Source organism: Fringilla coelebs (assembly GCF_963513975.1).
Source record: "Fringilla coelebs genome assembly, chromosome: 15".
Classification (NCBI taxonomy): domain Eukaryota; kingdom Metazoa; phylum Chordata; class Aves; order Passeriformes; family Fringillidae; genus Fringilla; species Fringilla coelebs.
The window spans coordinates 18,470,683-18,489,039 of NC_140041.1; the positions used below are offsets into that span (position 1 = coordinate 18,470,683).

The window sequence follows — 18,357 nt, forward strand, 5'->3', positions numbered from 1 at the left end:
TTTTGATGCCTGTTTCTGTCAGCATCCCTGGAGGTTTTATTTCCTTGAGCTGCTATCCCTGCACTGATTTGTTTGGCTGAATCCTCGTCGAGGCACTTGAGCTAAAAATGAAATGCAAATGTACAGGAGCTATTCCTGCTTTTTTCAGCTGTATAAAGCAGGAATTGGAAAGATAAATTACCATAGTTCCCTTTAAGCACATATTGCTGGGGAGCAAACACTAAAACATCAAAATAAAGCCTTTTTTTCTCCTTCCCTCTTTTTAAAGCAAGAATATAATTATGCTCCATGGCTCTCACCAGAGCACAGATCAAAGCCATTAAGGAACTGCTCTTGGCTGTTTTACTGTGGCTCTGGGTGGCACACCCAGGGTTTGTAGGGGGGCAGTGGCTGCAGGTGGCACTGCAGGGAGCAGCCCTGGCACCCAGGGAGGCTCAGGGCAGTGGGCACGAGGAGCAGCACGGCCCCAGAGAGGGGTGGGGGGCTGCCCTCAGCCCCTGCCCCTGTGCCAGGGCAAAGGCTGGGCTGGCAGGGAGGTGCCTGGGGCTGCTGTAAAGGGGATGCTGGTATCGAGTCTCTTGCAGCTTCAGTGGCTGCTTGGCTCATTCTCATTTAGGATAAAATTCTCTCTCCGAAGCTCAGGAATGCCTGAAATGCAACTCCCCTGACTCCCACTTTGCAGCAGGACAAATTGGATCCCCAGCACTGAGAGCCCTCGCTCTGGAGCTCAGCAGTGGGCACTGGGTCATTTTCCCCAGCACAGCCAGGAGATTGTGCACAGATAAGACTATCCATCATTTTTAACACGGGCAGGCTTGGCAAAAAAAAAGACATTTCCAGACTGAAAGCAATTTATATTTCCCCACAGAAATGTTCCCCTATTTAAAACAACAATAGTTCCCTTCTTGCCTTCCTTCTGCCTGCACACCCCTCCTCCAGGGCATGTTCCAGCACTGGTCTGGGCCTGACTGCAGGGAAAATTCCCAGCTCCTGCCTCCCCTTGGGGAAAGGAACAGCCCCAGGAGAAAAGGCAGCTCTGGAGAGGAGACAGGAAGAGAAGGGATGAGGAAAAAAGGGAATGATCCAAGTGGGGAAATGGTGGTGTCCCCTGCAGGAGCCTCACCAGCTCCCAGCCAGGCTCAGCTTAAACTCCTGTTCAGAGAAACTCACCTGTGGCCAGGTCAATGCCACACCACGTCAGGCCAGCCCAGACCGGGTCCCAGACCCGCAGGGACTCACTTTGATCCAGTTTTTGGTGGAGGGCCCATCCCTGGAGTGTCCAGGGAAGGGCTGGGGGTGGCACTCGGGGCTCTGGGCTGGGGACAAGGTGGGGATGGGGCACAGCTGGGACTGGATGGGCTGGCAGGGCTGTTCCAGCCTCAGGGATGCTGGCATTCTGTGCCCCATAACTAAAACCAGCTGAAAACACCCTCAGTGGTGGCAGGGCTGGCATCTGCTCAAGGTGACCTGGAGAGTTGTCATGGTGACCTCCCCAAAAACTCCAGGGACATTTGTGGCCCTGCAGAAAAGGAGCCTTTGCATGAGGGGATGGGAAATACATCACCACTGGGCTTGGGTCAAATCCAGAGGTTTTGTTTGGAAAAGAAGTTTTCAGAGGAAAAGAACACAGCCATCCTGAGCAATGCTCTTTCTCATTTGCCCTTTGCCCAGGCTGCCAGAGGAAACTCTCCCTCCCTGCCCGGCTGCTGTTGGGTCCCCAAAAAGTAGACTTAAAGCCAGAGTTCCCCTGAAATGAACCAGGATATTAATTAAAATCTGTAATTGCAGAGCTCCTGAGCCAGTAATGATAGGATGTGTGAGTGTTTCTCTGTGATTCCTGTTAATCAAGAGGAGAGCCAAAGAAACAATGCGTTAATCACAAAAGTGAGGATTTCTGAGCACATAATGGTTGGTAAGGGCCCAACTGCCATGGATTATCCCCAGGAGTTTCACACACCATGGCCTTTTGTGCCTTTCAGAGCCTGCCTGAAACAGAAACACCCCAGATCCTCCCGGGGTGGGCGCTGAGGGAGGGCTGGGGGCTTGTCTGCTGTGATTGCAGGGACGGGCTGAGCTTCCATCTGGGCACCTGCACATCTTGAACCACTGCCACTGGTTTGCTGGAACAAACCTGGCTGCCAGAGCCTGGCTGGGAGCAGCCTGAGCGTGCCTGGGCAGGGATGCTGGCCCTGGGTCCGTCACAGCCCTGCCCAGGGGAGCTGGCACTGTCACTGGAGCCCCAGGGCTGGCACTGCCCCCCTGCTCCCCTGGAGGCACTGGGCATGCAGGAACTGAGGCTGCACCTCTGCTCTAACAGCTCCACAGACTGCCTGAGAGCCGTGGGGCTGCAGCCACAGAGCTGCCAGGGCTGGGCACTGCCCTGGGGTGCCAGGGACAAGGCCACTCATCTGTGGCACGAGCATGGCACCAGCACCAGGTGTTTGGGACAGCCCGTCCCCGGGCTGAGCAGGCACTGAGCAAAGGGAACTGCTCTGTAAATCTTATCAGGACAAACCCCATCTCCAGCAGAGCAGCTGGAGAGGATCCTGGCAGAACAGATCTCAGCTGAAATCCCAGCGTGGGGCTGGGCAGGGCCTGGGCAGCCTTTCCCCAGGACAGCTCCTCCCTGCCCGGGCAGAGCAGCCCAGCAAACCCTCTGAGCAGACGTGGCAGGAGCTCTGCTGCCTGGGCAGGGTGCTGGTCCTCTCTGGGTTATCTGAGGCTCTCCTGATCCCCCTGCTCGTCCTCTCATCCCTTCGTTTCCTCTGGTTTGCGATGCATTTATTGAGCCAGCAGTAAACCTGTCACTCCAGCAAGTGTCTAATTGAGCTGCTCAGTCCTGGGAAGCCTCTGTTTCCTTTCAGAAGATAAATAAACACCATCCACCACAGTATTTCTTCTTCCTTGCCTCCTCCATCCATCCCTTTGTCAAACCCAGAAAACCCAGCACAGCAAACGAGCAGAATGTTCTTGTCCTGCTTACCTGGGCCCTGCCTTTGGAGCTGTTTGTGGCCCCCTGAGCGTGGCCACCCCCAGCTCCAGCTGGGCCACTGCCCGTGCCCTGGTCCCCACCCTGGCCCAGCTGGACACTGCCACCTCCTGCTGCTCCAGTACCTCTCAGTGTCAGACATCGAACTGCTGAGCTGGCCAGACTGCCTCTGAGGCTGCTGTGGGCCTTGAAATAAATCGCAGTTTCATCAGTTCCAGGATAAATCACTTAGTGGAATTTCCCAGATGCTTTGAAATTAAGTTTATATTCTCCTAAAAGAATGTCAGGCTCGTTTAGCAGAAAGTTAAACTTCTTTCTTTGCAGCTGGAAGTGCAGCTTGGGCTCCTTGGAGAGGGCAGGGCAGGGTCCCCCTTGGGCAGGGAGTGTGCCTGGGCAGCACCAGGAGGGTCTGGCAGGGCAGACCCCAGGGGATTTCCATTCCAAGGCAGCACAGGCTGCCCCTAGGGGGTGGAGGGCTTGGGAAGCTCTTCAAGGATGTTTTTTGCTCTGCTGAGGGACCTGCCTGACCCCTCTGGTTGGAGGGTGGCTGGAATCCTCTGCTCCTGCAGAATGGGGTCACCGCCCAGCAGTGCTGGGGAGGGGTCCCTGGGGGGCCTGGAGACACCTCTGGTGACTGTGCTGTGACCCTGGGAGAGGAGAATCCTGCTCCAAGAGAAATCCCAGTGCTGCCAGCCAGCCCTGAGCCCAGGCAGGCTGAGGGGCTGCCCAGGGCCAGGGCTGGCTGTGCCTGGTGCTGCTGGGACCTGTCCCGTGCCCAGCTGGAGGGTGCTGGCACACACATGCCTTTTGCTGCCCCCGGTGTGCCTGTCCTGACTGCCACGGCGCCGTTCCCCTCACCCGGGGTGCAGCTGAAGGCTGCCAGGGGGGCTCCTTTGGGCACGGGGGCTCATTCAGGTGGGCAGTGGGTGCTGCTGGCAGTCCCAGCCAGCTCTGCTGGGGCTCCTGTGCACTCCTCTCCACGTGTTGGGGCTTTTCCATCCCTCCCAGTGCTCCCCCAGTGCTTTCATAACCGTTGCAGCCACGCCATCAATATTTAAAGAGGCTCCAAGTGCTCATTTCCAGCGCTCCCTGGCGCAGGCAGTGGCTCCAGCTGAGTGCAGCCCTGCGTAGGAAACTTCTGCTGGGCTCTCCACCCTTCCTTTCCCAGGGATGGATTTGACTGTTGTTATGGATATCCTGAAAGAAGGATACCAGAAAACATACATTAGACCAATAACCATATCATAAATATGTATTTGCACTGGAGCGGGCAAATTTATCTGCGGAATGATTTAAAACAAAATAAATTCACGGGATAAATTATTCAGTGATTAATATTTGACCAGGCACAGTGTATGCAAAGTTACCTTAATCTGTTTGGAGGCCTGGGTAATGCACAGCGTTGTGCAGGATTTTTACAGCTGTTAAATATTAAGGGCCTCTTGGTCATGTGCACGGGGGCCTCATAAATCATTTTGTCTCTGTAAAGGGGCCTTGAAACACAAGTAAATCACTTTGCTGCTTGGTTTATGGCCCTTGTGTGCAGCAAGAGAGATATAAAAAGGCTTAATGTGTAAATGAGGCTCTGATTCTGCTGCTGTGGGACCTGTGATGCTCTCCCAACACCAAACTCCCTGCGGGAAGGGGCAGCGTGGCTGGAGGCAGCACACGCCGAGGTGGAGCAGCTCCCTGGCCTGTGCCACGGGCTGGCAGGGTCCTGGGGGCCCCCTGCCCTGCCCCAGCCCCCTGGCACCCCTGCCCCAGCCCCCTGGCACCCCTGGGCACGGCGGGTGAGCCCAGTGCCAGCGCCGTGCTGCGGGACGGGCAGCCCGGGGCTGCTCTGCCGGTGACAAGGTGTCAGCTCAGCTCCTGCTCACCAAAGTGTGACTGACCCCAGGCAAACAGGAGCCTCTGCCCCAGATACTGCTAATGCTGCTTTTAATTTCATTGTTGCTTGGTATGTAAGAGAAATCTCTTAAACTCGGTGAAATCCATCAGCTGGCAGGGTGGGAGCTGCCGGAGCCAAGCTGTCACTGTGATATCATAACTAGAGCAAATGGCTTTTGATTTGGTGATGGCAACGAGACAGACCTTTAGCTGTAAATTATTCATGTACAGGACTAATACAGCAAACATTACAGACCATGCCAAAAGGCTCCTTGGGTGTTTGCTCTGCCTGACTGCCACGCACACGAGCGATTCCTTTGTCGCCGGTGAATCCCCGATCTCCGGCTACTGCTTATCACAGCACAAATGCAAGTACCCATGAAATGAAATTTCACTCTATTAATTAAATATTTTGTGTTACAGATTAATCTCCCACGTTGAGTAAGAGTTTGCTCCATTTTTTGAAGGCAATAGGTTAAATGTGGGAGTGAAATACAATATCAAGCCCCAGCGAACAGATAAATCCTGCCAGGCCCAGCACCCTCCAGAGGCACCCCAGGCCCCAGAGCCCTGACCCTGACCTGGCACAAAAGGTGTTTCCTCCTGGCACAAAGCTGCTGAGCTGCCCTGTGAAAAACTCCAATCACTTGTTTTTAACATTTTAAAAGTTTATTAGTAATAAAATGGTCATAAAAATAGCAATATAATTAGAGTAATAAACATTTTGGACAATTTGAATTAGGACAATATGAGACAACAGAAACAAAGAGTTACAGACGTCTGGGTACAGACTTCAGGCAAAATAAGCCCAAAAAAGGCCCCACATTAACAGAGGATTAACCCTCAAAAGCAATAACCTGTTGCATATTCATACAGCTCATACATGGGGCATACACACAGGATTCTGTCTGGGCACTGTCAGCTCCTTCCTCTGAATCCTGATGGCGTTTTCAGGGCTGAGTGAGGTGGGAAGAAGTCTGTTTGTTCTGATAATGGAGCAATAAATTCTCTTTCTCTGCAAGGTTCAGGTGTCCTATGGCTGCTATCTCAGTGCGAGTCCTTTCTTTAAAAAAATTATCTTACGCAGCATAGTTTCTATTTTTCTCTCTCCCTCAGCTGTTGGGCTGAAGCTGAAACATTTGCACTCTTCAATTTATAGTTTGGGCCTTTTTCTCTGTTCATCCTGCCCATCTCAGCCCTCAGGTGTGAGTTCTCTGCTGGCTGGACTGTGGTTATCCTGGCAGGGAGGCAGGGATGGGGCTGATGCAGCCTTGGGGAACAGACCCTGCCCCCAGGGCTGAGTGTGTCCCCCCTGAAGCTCCAGCCTGGTCCTGAGAGCTCCAGATTCAGACCTCAGAGCTGGTCAATAAATAATGGCCATAAAACACCACAATGAGCCTCTTGACCAGCAGGTCACGCATGCATTTAGAGTGTAATTTATCTTTCCTCAGCAAAGGAACTGGGCTGCAGCATTTGGTTTTCACCAGATAAAGCTGAAATGAAGCAATAGGTGAGACCTGAGCAGCTGCTCCCTGTGTCAGCCTCCAGAAATGACTCCCAGGAACGAGCTCCAGAGCATCTCCTTATGGCTGTCCTTGAGGAGAGCTGAGGGAGGGCTTTTAACCGGGGGCTGCTGGGGGTTCCACCCTTCCCACAGAGAAACCCCTTTGTCCTGCTGGGCTCAGTCTGTCTGTCAGGACAGGGGCTGCAGGGACCTGCTGGGGCTCTGTGTTTTCTGGTGCCCAGAGCTGCCTCACTCCCTAACCAGCTCCTTCCCTGACCCAATGGCTCCGTTTCTGGAGCTGATCTGATGGCAAAGGGCCCGGGAGGGAAGGGGGGAAGGAGGTGTCTGAAGCCATTTAGAGCAGCTGAAGGCTCTGCTTCCCTAACCCAGCACAGCTCCCATAGAGCTGTCTGTCTGTCTGTCTGTCTGAGGGATGGGCAGGGCCTGGCTAAGCTCAGCTGATTTCCTGGCTGGTGTTGGATGCCCCCCGTGCATCCACCTTCTGTAATTACCTTCCATTTTTAAGTCCCAGAATCCCAGAGGTTGGAGATGTCCAGCCCTGTTCCACGTTCAGGAGCTGCCCATCCTGCCTGCATCCCTATGTGAATTCAGAAGCAATGGGGCACCTCAGCCTCGCCTGCCCTCTGCTTTTATCCTCTCCAGACCCTGCACAGGCAGAAGGAGCCTTTGGGGTGATGCTGCACAAGAGGAGCTCCGGGAGCTGGGGCCCTCGGGTCCCTGCCCAGCACCCTGGTGCAGCCCCTGCCCCGCCTCAGCACCCTCCTCACCCCCTCACACCCTCTGCAGAGGGGAAAAGCTTCTGATCCCTGAGCATTTCGGATTGCCCAGGCATGGGTTACTTAATTGGTCTTGAAAGCGGTGCTGAAAATGCTTGGAATAAAGAAGTGTCTGGAGGGTCTCCCACTGCCTGCATTTATTTGATGCAAAAGTGCTTTGCTCAAGATGCTAAATCAGATAAACCAAACCATTCATTTCTGAAAGTTCAATTCACCACTTAGAGGATAGCAAATAAACCAAGCTAAGCCACAGCAGCACTGAGCAGCGAGATACGGGGTTTAAGGCAAAGCCCACTGTGCCTGGGAATGTTTCTCACATAAATCAAATTTATCTCTGTAGAGCAGAAGCCCAGTTTATGAGGTTCAGACAGGGAAAAAATAAGAAAACTTCCAGAGAGGGTGTCTTAAATAGCTCATAAAAACGGAGCCTGTGCCCCTATGGAAAGGGATATCTGATAGTCCCAGAAAAGAGCCAGCCCCGACCCAGAGCTCAGCTCCACCTGCGGAGCTCCAGGCTCAGAGCATCCCTCCCTTCCCGAGGCAGAGCTCAGCTCCACCTGCAGAGCTCCAGGCTCTGAGCATCCCTCCCTTCCCGAGGCAGAGCTCAGCTCCACCTGCAGAGCTCCAGGCTCCGAGCATCCCTCCCTTCCCCGGCCAGCAGCAGCAGCTCTGCCCGTGGTTGTGCTCCAGGGAATCCATCACCAGCGGCTGCTCTGGCCCTCAGCCCTCCCTGGTTCTCTGGCAGGGACAGGGGCAGGAGCAGGGACAGGGGCAGGAGCAGGGGAAGGGGAAGGAGCAGGAGCAGAGCAGGGACAGGGGAAGGAGCAGGAGCAGGAGCAGGGACAGGGGCAGGGACAGGGCAGGGCACAGGCAGCCCAGGCAGGGGCACAAGCCGCTGTCCCCGTGTCCCTGCTGCTCCAGGCTGGCACCGCTGCCCACAGCAGGACCCTCTGCTGCCCCTGCCAGAGCACAGGCTGCTCCTCAGGAGGTGAGCAGGAAAGTGCAGCTGGTTTGGGCTAAGGGAAGGCAGCCAGGCCCGAGCTGTTGGTCAGTGCCTGTGGCTGGGGGAAATGCCACTGTCATCCCAGGGGATAAATCAACTGGGAACGCCCTGTGGCACTGCTGGGCCAACCCTGCCTGTGGAACCACGGAATCCCAGCACAGTTTGGGTTGGAAGGATCCTTAAATATCAACTTGTCCCACCCCTGCCATGGGCAGGGACACCTTCCACTATTCCAGGTTGCTCCAAGTCCCATCCAACCTGGTCTGGGACACTTCCAGGGGTGGGGACTCCAGCCTGTCCCTGGACAGCCTGTTCCAATGCTTAACCAGTCTTTCAGCAAAGAAATTCTCCCTAGCAATGCAATCTGAGCCTCCCCTGGGACACCCTGGGGCCATTTTCCCTCTCCCACCCCTCACTGTCTGGGGAGGAGGCTGATGCTCCCCTCACAGCAGCCTCTAATTAGGAGATCAGTAATGGCTTTAAGCAGGAAAGAGGGAAGTAATTTCCAAAGTAATTGTTTCCATAAGCATCTTCTTCAGTGGATGTCTCAGCAGAGCCGTTTCTGGCTGCTCTGCTGCCCTTGCCCCTGTCCCTGTGCCCAGGTGCAGCCGCCACGCTCCATGTCCCTCTGTAATGGGGACATACATCATGTCACTGTGCCCAGCCAGAGGCAGCTGCTCCTGCTGGCTCTGCCCTGCCAGCCAGCCCGGGGACAGTGCCAGCAGGGGCTGAACCGGGCAGGGAGGAAATGACAACTCACACTGCAGGCTGCTCCTGTCACCTGGGCAGGTGTGCTCCCTGCTGCTTCACTCGGGGCTTGGGCCAGTCCCAGTGGGACAGACTCCTTTCGGGCCTGGGCTACCCCTGGCAGAGCTGGGAGAGCGGCTGTGGCCCTCTGCCACCCTTCAGGTGGCACCCAGCACGGGCACTGAGCTGTGCCAGCCGGGTGGGTGTGCCAGGAACGGGGGAGCTGCAGACCCTCCTGGGGGTTCCTGTCCCTGCAGACCCTCCTGGGGGTTCCTGTCCCTGCAGACCTTCCTGGGGGTTCCTGTCCCTGCAGACCCTCCTGGGGGTTCCTGTCCCTGCAGACCCTCCTGGGGGGGGGGTTCCTGTCCCTGCAGACCCTCCTCGGGGGGGGTGTTCCTGTCCCTGCAGACCCTCCTGGGGGGGGGTTCCTGTCCCTGCAGACCCTCCTGGGGGTTCCTGTCCCTGCAGACCCTCCTGGGGGTTCCTGTCCCTGCAGACCCTCCTGGGGGGGGGGGGGGTTCCTGTCCCTGCAGACCCTCCTGGGGGTTCCTATCCCTGCAGACCCTCCTGGGGGTGTCCCTGTTCCTGCAGACCCTCCTGGGGGTTCCTGTCCCTGCAGACCCTCCTGGGGGGGGGGTTCCTGTCCCTGCAGACCCTCCTGGGGGGGGGTTCCTGTCCCTGCAGACAGCCAGGCCTGGCAGTGGGTGCCCTCCTCCCTGGGACGCTGCCCAGCCACCCCTGAGCTGCCAGGGGGAGCAGCAGGGCTGCATTCGCCCACCTTGAGCAATATTTGCTTTAAATTCCACAAAACTCCTCCCACCACCAGCCTTTTTCAGCAGAGTCACTCCAGTTGTGTGTTTAACAGCTCGCTGCCTGCTATAAAGCTTAATTATTGATTGATAGCCCTGTTATACAGCTTAATTATTGATTGGTAGCATGGTAACCCCTGCTGAGGGAAGGGAAGGGAAGGGAAGGGAAGGGAAGGGAAGGGAAGGGAAGGGAAGGGAAGGGAAGGGAAGGGAAGGGAAGGGAAGGGAAGGGAAGGGAAGGGAAGGGAAGGGAAGGGAAGGGAAGGGAAGGGAAGGGAAGGGAAGGGAAGGGAAGGGAAGGGAAGGGAAGGGAAGGGAAGGGAAGGGAAGGGAAGGGAAGGGAAGGGAAGGGAAGGGAAGGGAAGGGAAGCTGCAGCCCTGAGGAGAAGGGGACTGCAGAGCCTGGGAGAGCTGGCCAAGGAGCCCTGAGAGCAGCTCCTGGCAAGGGTGACTTTTGGGAACAGCACTGGAGCAGAGACAAAGGGACAACGGGAGGATACTCCAAGAATAGCAGATCACTTGATACTGAGAGTAAAAGATGAGAGAGGAGAAACTGGAGCGACTGCAAGAACAGAACAAAGGAGAGGTGAAAGGGGTGAATTTCTCCATGTGATGGTGGCACACAGAGGCCGCCAGCAGGACCAAGGAGACACAGATTTATCTGTGGTGGAGATGAGGACCAGGTGGGAGATAAAAGGGAAGAGAGCATGGCATTAAATCATTGGGGGGAAAAGTGAAACTCAGGCCTTTTAAGAGGAGAGCTGGGTTTGTTCCAACTGTATCCAAAATAAAATGTCATGAAAAGACAGCAGAACTGCAGCTGGATTAAAAACTACCTTACTAGCTGGCTGCTAGCAGAAACTCCTCGTTTCAGAGCTGGTTATCTCTCAGCCTGGGGATTTCCCTCCGTGCCATGAGGGACTAGCCTGTCACGCTGGTGCCCGTGCCAGGGTGACAGTGAGTGACAGCCTGGCTGTCCCTGAGCTCTGTCCCTGCAGGGGCTGCCTGCCCAGCGCTGCAGCACACCCAGCCTGCTGCTGAGCAGTCATTTGGGTTATTTCATTCTCACATCAGAATAGCTCTGTTAGGATCTGGGGCCCTGTAAAGCCAAACCAAAGTGCTGCCCCCAGCAAACCCATTCCAAGCACTGCTCCCTGTCCCCAGGGCTGGCAGGAATCAGAGAGCTTGGCTTGGGAGGGATCTTGGAGAGAACTGAGCTCCAGCCCATGAAAACAGAGCGATGTCAGAGCTGCCACCTTGGGGAGGGCAGGAGGGGGAGCCCCAGGAATCGCCTGTGCCCCCTGTCCCAGCCCTCAGCCCCTCTGAACCCAGAGCTGCTGAGCCGTGGCACTGCCAGGGGGACAGGAGGAGATCAGGAACCCAGCTCCTGCTCCTCTTTCTCCCTCTGCTTCCTGAGATTTCCTTGCACGAATGTCATTTGTGATGGGGGTAAAGGGGAGCATGCAATTTATTCTCCATTATGTTCAGAGTAATGACAAGTCTTAAAATAGCTCTCAATTAGCGATTGATTGCAATTAATTGGAACAACATAGGCTGACATGATAGCTTCGGATCTCCAGAGCATTTTTGAGTTCATGAGCTCTAATTTCCAAAAATTCAAGAATTCTGGCTCCCACATTACCCCAGCCATCTGTCAGCAGTTTCTCCCACAGGTCTTCGAGAAGCAGGAGCAATAAACACTCTGGCTTTGCTAATTACAGCAGGTGTCCAAAAGGGGGCTCATTTATTGGGAACTGGGGGCTCCACCTGGGTGAGGAAATACCCATGTACTGCAGAGAGGCTGTGGGCTCCCAGCCCTGGGAGTGCCCGTGGCTGGGCTGGACAGGGCTGTGCTGCCTCTGCCCTCACCCTGCATTGCTGCAGAGCTCCTGCATTGCTGCAGAGCTGGGGCAGTGTCAGGGCACTGTTTCTGATCCTTCAGAGCAAGGCGGTCCTACCTGTGCTTTAATTAATGCACGACTGCAGCATCTCCCTCAATGAGAGGTTCCCTCCCTGATCCTGATCCCTGCTGGTTGTGGCTGTTGCTCTGCTGGCCGAGCAGAGGGCTCTGTGTGTGCAGTGCAGGGCCAGGGGTCCCTCCAGGGTCATCCAGACAGGACAAGGGAAACCCCTGCTCCTCAGCCCAGGCTGCTGTCTTTCCACCAAACTTCACTTCCGAGGTCTTGAGCACAAATTGAAAGTAACAGAGAGCAAAAGGAAAGGCAGTGTTAAGGTCCTGGGTTAATGTGGCATTGATGAATCAAAAAATACTCAGAAAAGTCCTAAAACTGAGGAGGCAAGGCAGAACTGGAAGCAGGAAGATGCAAATAGTGGCAGCTGTGAGTTCTCTGTGCTCCAAACTCACCCAAGCTGGAGCTGTTTGACAGAACAGAAAGAGCAAATGCCGTGGGCAGAAGAAAACTGAAGTGCCAGGTTTTCATACCAACAGCATTTTCCCAGAGGAAAATGGACTGAAATGGCTCAGTCCTATGGCCAAATGCTGTTTCTGTTCACAGCCCTGGGGATGGGGAGCACCAAGCAAGGCAGCCAGCAGCACTGAGTCATCCCTTCAGGTGCTGCTCCCAGGGAAGGCTTGGCTGTGCAGTGCTGGCCTGCACGGGGCACCAGCAGAGCCCAGAATGTTCCCTGCACGGCCCAGGGGGATGAAGGGACCACGGAGGGGCTCTCTGGAAGGCCTGGGGTGCCCTCAGCTCCCAGACAGGAGCAGCAGCTGCTCCCCACCCTGCCCGCGCCTCCCCGTCCTGCTGCTCACACTCCAGGCTGCTCCCTCCTCTCCAAATTTTAACTTCATCACATGTTACTTTGAGAAGATCCCTATATAAATATTTTGGCTCATTTAATATGCCTTCTGGTATTTTAACACCAGGTCTCTTTTTCTTCACCATTTGGGGAACTTATTTTTATTTTCAAACAAATTTGATGCCCTTGCAGCAGCTCACTTCCAGAACCAAGTGCTTTAGGGAAGATTGCAGGAGTGCTGGTGAAATGTCAGTGTGCTGGGAGACTCCTGATGGAAGTGTGTGTGCTGCTGCTGGGCACTGGCTGAAAATCACTGTGCACCAGCAAGACAGGCCAGGGAACAGTTCTGGGGTTTATATTGAGTTGGCAAGTTCAGAATATTGAAATGGAAAACACTTTGAACTAGAAATTTTAAATTTTAATTTAAATTTCAATTGAATTCAAATCAGATGGCAGCATCCAGGTGTCCCCGGCTGCCCCTAGAAGGGTAAAAAATTGTGTGAGCTTCCTAAGGGGGCTGGAACAGCCCCAGGCTCTGCCTGCTCCCTTCCTTCCTTGGCTCCCTTCCTCCCCAGCTCCCTCCTCTCCCCGATCCCTCTCCCCCACTCACTGCTGCCTCTGAACAAATGGGAGGGCTCAAACCAGTCCTGTCACTGCCAAGTCCTTCCCAGGATTGTCTCTCACTGAAATTTTACTGCAGATGCTTCTTCCCAAAAGCAAATAAAGGCCAATAAATTCCGGGGTGTCCGGGGCAGGCGCTGGAGCTGTCGGTGCCCGGAGTTTGTCACATTCCCCAGCTTTCCCTGGGTAATTTTATTTAGACAGGGGCATTTCTGCTGATACATCTGGCCCCATTACTGAGCCAGAATGTATTTATTGAACCCCAGGCAGAGCTTGGTCTCTGATCAGTCCCAGCCCCTCGGTTCCCGCAGGGATGCACGCCCCAGTGCCCGCTCCAAACCCGGCACTGCCCCAGCACCCCCGTCCCAGCCCGGGGCACACCCAGCTGGCACCGACCCCTGCACACGGGGCTGTGCCTGAAAGCCCCAGCACTGCATCCCTGGTGTGAGGGGGCACAGAGGGTGCCAGGGCTGCAGGCACAGCCCTGACAGGGCTCCTGTGGCACGGGGGACAGGCAGCTGCTCCCCCTGCCAGCCCTGCCCACCCGGCAGTGAGGACAGACAGGAGGAGCAGGCAGCAAAACCCAGAGCAGAGGTGAAAGTCATGGGACAGGAAGGAGAAAAGGAGCGTGAAACAAATAAATCAAACCAACCACAAAGCCCTAGAGCAGAAGGAGCAGGGGAAGGAGTACAAGGTAGGAGGACAACATAAATGGAGCAGAGTGGATTGAGAACAGTAGGAAAATGGCTCAGGTGATGATCACGGGCTGGGAGGTTGGTACAGCCACACACGTGGAGGTAAATGAGCATCTGGATACAGAAAATATCCCTGGCTGCCTCAAAGAAGGGCACCAGATGTGTCTGGGCTGTTGCCTGGGGACATTGTCCCTTCCCAGCCGTGACACCATCCCCAGGCTGCCCACAAACCTCAGGAAAAAGGGCTGTGCAAGCTGCAGGAACGGAATGAAAGGAGCATTATTGTGAGAAGGAGCCTGCAAGGGCAGAGCTGTGCGAGAGCTCAGTCCCATCCCACTGAGCGCCCTCCCAGAGCTGCGACTTTCAGCCCAAATTCAAGAGGAGTAAAAAGGAAAATGTTGAAATTTCCTGGAGAATGGGAATTTGTAACATTTGTTCTGAAATGTGACAACATTGCATTTCTGGGCACAGAGCCTTGGGGCACTCTTAGACCCCTCTGAGTGTACCTGCAGGTCTGCTGCCCTTGGGGGGTCCCTGTGCCCCCAGGACTGTCTGTGCTGGTTCTTCATCCCAGGCTCAGAGTCTCCGAACTGAAACCCTGATCAGAGGTGTGTGAGCTGGGGCAGTCCCTGGCCCATCTCTCACCATGAAAACTCTTCCCTGGCTTTTGTCAGTCTGGTTTCCGTCCCAGCTCTCTCACAGCATCTGTCCTCCTGCACAGGGATTTCCCATTCCCTCCTTGCAGCCTGCTTGGGAAGAGGGAAAGGAGAAGGGGAAAACTGGGTGGCTGCTGGCTTGTGTGTCAATTATACATCAGAGGCTTTGCTGCTGCTTCAGAAGCTTCTAATAATAATTATTATAATTAGGGCACTGGGAGAGAAATGTGCTGAGATCAGGGAGGAAAGCAGGAAAGCCAGGCCAGAATTAATTAGCCACTTTTATCTAAGAATCTCAAAGCATTTAGACATTAATTAACGGGAGCTGTGGTTAAGGCAGCCGATGCTCCTCTGCCGCCGCTGCGGTGCCGGGCTCGGGCTCAGCCCCTCCTGGCCCGGCCCTGCGGGGCACAGGGATGCTCCTCCATCCCCTCGGCCCTGGCTGCCCCCGAGAGCCCCGAGGAGCCCCAGGGCAGGGGTGTGCTGCTGCAGCCGGCCCTGGCACCCGGGGCACCCCGTTCCCGTGGGCAGGGGGCTCCTGCGGAGCCAGCCCGGCCCCTGGAGCTCCGTCCCGTGCCACGGCACCTGGGGCAGCCACAGGGCTGATTGCTGGGCAAATCCTTCCTGGCTCCTGGCACACCCGCCGTGTGCCCACTGTTGGTGAATATTCATTAAGAGAAATTAGCATCTAATAGGTCTTAATTGACTTATAAAAGCCTTGTTTTGTGCTAATGAAGTCTGTACTGTAGCTGTGCCTGACGGCAGCTGGTGGGTCCCTGTGCCCCCGCTGCCACCTCGGCTCCATCCCTTCTCCTTCCGGCAGCCCCTGGGAGCTGTGCCTGTCCCATCCCTGTCCCAGTCCTGTCCCAGCCCTGTCCCATCCCTGCCCCAGCCCTGCCCCAGCCCCGGAAGCGTTCAAAGCCAGCCTGGAGAAACCTGGTCAGTGGTGGCTGTCCCCCCTGCCCGTGGGGCTGTCCCCCCTGCCCGTGGGGCTGTCCCTGCCAGTGGCAGGGCCATTGCAATGGGACAAACACCCCTTCCAGCCCACACCATCGTGGGACAGTGGGACAGCCTGTGGGTCCCACTGGGAGAAGGGTGCCCGTGGCCTGAGCACTGTGTGCAGGCTTGCAGAGCTCACTGACGATCCCGGCAGTGCCCTGGGCCCCTGCAGGGGTCTGGGGTCAGTTTGGGTGCTCAAGGCACAGCTGGAGCTCTGTTCCTTGGCTGGAACAAACCTCTGGGTCTCAGCATCATCCCGCTGCTGTGGGATGTGGGTACCAGCTGCAATGAGGAGCTGCTGGAATCACACAGCTCCTGGCAGTGTTCTCAGAGCACGTGGGCCAGGGTTTTACAGGGGCTCAGCTCATAATGCCTTGGTCCAAGCCTAGAAATGGATAAAAAATTTCAGTTTAGCCATTATTGACTGTTTTCAGACAAGACACAGGGCAGCTTTGAAGTGAGTCTGTAAATGAGAGTAGCCCTGCAGCTCCCAGACTGAGAGACTCCTGCATCATTGACAAGGAAGAGGAGGGAGGAGATGAGGAGGCTTCCTGACTTCTGGTTTTCTGCCTGTTCCTGGAAATTGTGCGCTCTGTGTTCCTGGCTGGGTGAGGATGGAGGTACAGGAGAGCAGGGCAGTGCCAGTGGGGCTCCCAGGGTCACAGCCCCTTCCCAGGCTCTGCTCCCCGGCCTCAGGGGCTCTCCATTGGCACCAACGCCTGTTTCTCTTTTTCTTTCCTTTCCCCCATTTTTCCACGGGGGTCTGGAGCAGAGGCAGAGCAGCAAAAACTCACCTGAGTCCATGGTGTGAGGAAATTTCCCCAGCTGGCCCCAGAGGAGCTCTGGTGCAGCTGTGACCTGTCACCGTGTGTCTCTGCCACCTCGTGTCCCTGTCACTGCTGCCAGCCCAGGGCAGAGCTGCAGCTCCAGCCAGACCAGCCCCGTTCTCTGCTGTTCCTCCAGCCCCTGTCCCACTGTGAGGGACCCTCAGGCCTGGGGGTGACACTGGGGATAGCCCGTGGCTCCCTGTCACAGTCAGAGCAGGGCTGCAAAGCTGCTGGTGCCTCCTGTGGTCCGGGGCTGGCAGAGCTGGGCAGAGCTGGGCAGGGCTGGGCAGGGCTGGCAGAGCTGGCAGGGCTGGGCAGGGCTGGCAGGGCTGGGGAGAGCTGGCAGGGCTGGGGAGAGCTGGCAGGGCTGGGGAGAGCTGGCAGAGCTGGGCAGGGCTGGGCAGAGCTGGCAGGGCTGGCAGGGCTGGGCAGGGCTGGGCAGAGCTGGCAGGGAGGATGGATGCTGCCCATGACCGCTGTGTCCGTGCTGGCTGTGCTGCCGTGGGCACGGAGCCGCTGTGCCCGGTGCCAGCTCTGCCCTGGTCACGGAGTGCTGCGGCTGGGCAGGGCTCCAGCTGGAGAGCAGAGCCTCAGCCCTGCACTGCAGGATCGGGAATTGTCACTGTCCTGGGCTTCCCTGCTGGGCTCTGCCCGTGAAGGACCCGCTGTGCCCAAGGGCTCTGGTCTGGCTGTGCCCAGGCCTCTCTGAGGGAGGCAGGATTGGGGTGTGGAGGGGGAAGCGGATGATGTTGGGGGGTGATGCAGCCAAGACAGAGGCTGGCAGTGCTGGCTGCCCCAGCTGGCTCTGCCCTGGAGCCTCAGAGCAGAAACAGTGTCTGGAGAAGTCAGGGGGCTCCGGCTGTGGTTGTTCAGTCGGACACTCCAGTGGTGGTTCCTCCCTGAGGATCTCTGCAGAGGTTCCAGCCCATGTTGGATATTGAACAGCACACGGCTGTGGGGTGGATGAGGAGCTCCAGGGTAAGGGCATCTGCTGCTGGTCCTGGGGAGCTGCAGGCTAAGGGGATCTGCTGCTGCTCCTGGGGAGCTCCAGGGTAACAGGGATCTGCTGCTGCTCCTGGGGAGCTCCAGGGTAACGGGGATCTGCTGCTGGTCCTGGGGAGCTGCAGGCTAAGGGGATCTGTCCCGGGGGAGCTGTCCAGCGCTGTGTGCTGATTTCCAGGGGAGGTCCCTGCGAGGGTCTCTGTGGCCCTGGCTGCCCTGCCGGCCCGGGGGAGCTCAGCAGCCTGTCCTGGGGTGTGGGGGGTCTGGAGCTGCCGTAACCCCGGGCTCTCTGTCCCCCTGCAGGTGAGCCCTCCCGCTGGTCCTCATCCCACTGCGACTGCTGCTGCAAGAACGGCAAGGGCGACAAGGAGGGCGAGAGCGGCACGTCTTGCAACGAGCTGTCCACGTCCAGCTGCGACAGCCAGTCCGAGGCCAGCTCTCCCCAGGAGACCGTCATCTGCGGGCCCGTCACACGCCAGCCCAACATCCAGACTCTGGACCGGCCGGCCAAGAAGGGCCCGGTGCAGCTGCTGCAGCAGTCCGAGATCCGCAGGAAGAGCGACCTGCTCCGGACTCTCACCTCCGGCTCCCGCGAGTCCAACTCCAGCAAGAAGAAAGCGGTGAAGGAGAAGCTCTCCATTGAGGAAGAGCTGGAAAAATGCATCCAGGATTTCCTCAAGATCAAAATCCCAGACAGGTTTCCCGAGAGGAAGCACCCCTGGCAATCGGAACTGCTGCGGAAGTACCACCTTTAGGTGTGGGGTGGGCAGAGCACGACCTCGTTACCTTAGAGCCAGATCCCAAGAGATACAAGAGTAATTCCCAACAATAACTATTTGTTAGGTCGCCAAAACCAAAATCCATCTCTAGTACTGCCTAATTTGCCTATTTCACCTTAACATTTCTAGTCGTAGGGGAACGATCTTTTTGCAGTCCTGGAAGCACAATGACAAACGCTTTTGTTTGTAAACTCCGAGTCTTACACAAGCTGAAAACCTTAAGGGCACGGCCAGGCCGGCCCCGAGGGGCGCTGGGGCAGCCCGGAGCAGGCAGGGCACGGT

General features: G+C 56.4%; 1 protein-coding gene across 1 annotated transcript in view; it reads left to right on the forward strand.

Moving 5' to 3' along the window:
• Positions 1–18,051, forward strand: part of KCTD16 (potassium channel tetramerization domain containing 16) — a gene marked incomplete at both ends in the record, with an annotated part of 51,380 nt that extends 33,329 nt beyond the window's left edge. The window contains one exon of the mRNA XM_084215712.1: positions 17,600–18,051. Within this exon, the coding sequence (XP_084071838.1) occupies positions 17,600–18,051 (452 nt within the window). The remainder of the gene's footprint in view (positions 1–17,599) is intronic.
• Positions 18,052–18,357: the final 306 nt, after the last annotated feature.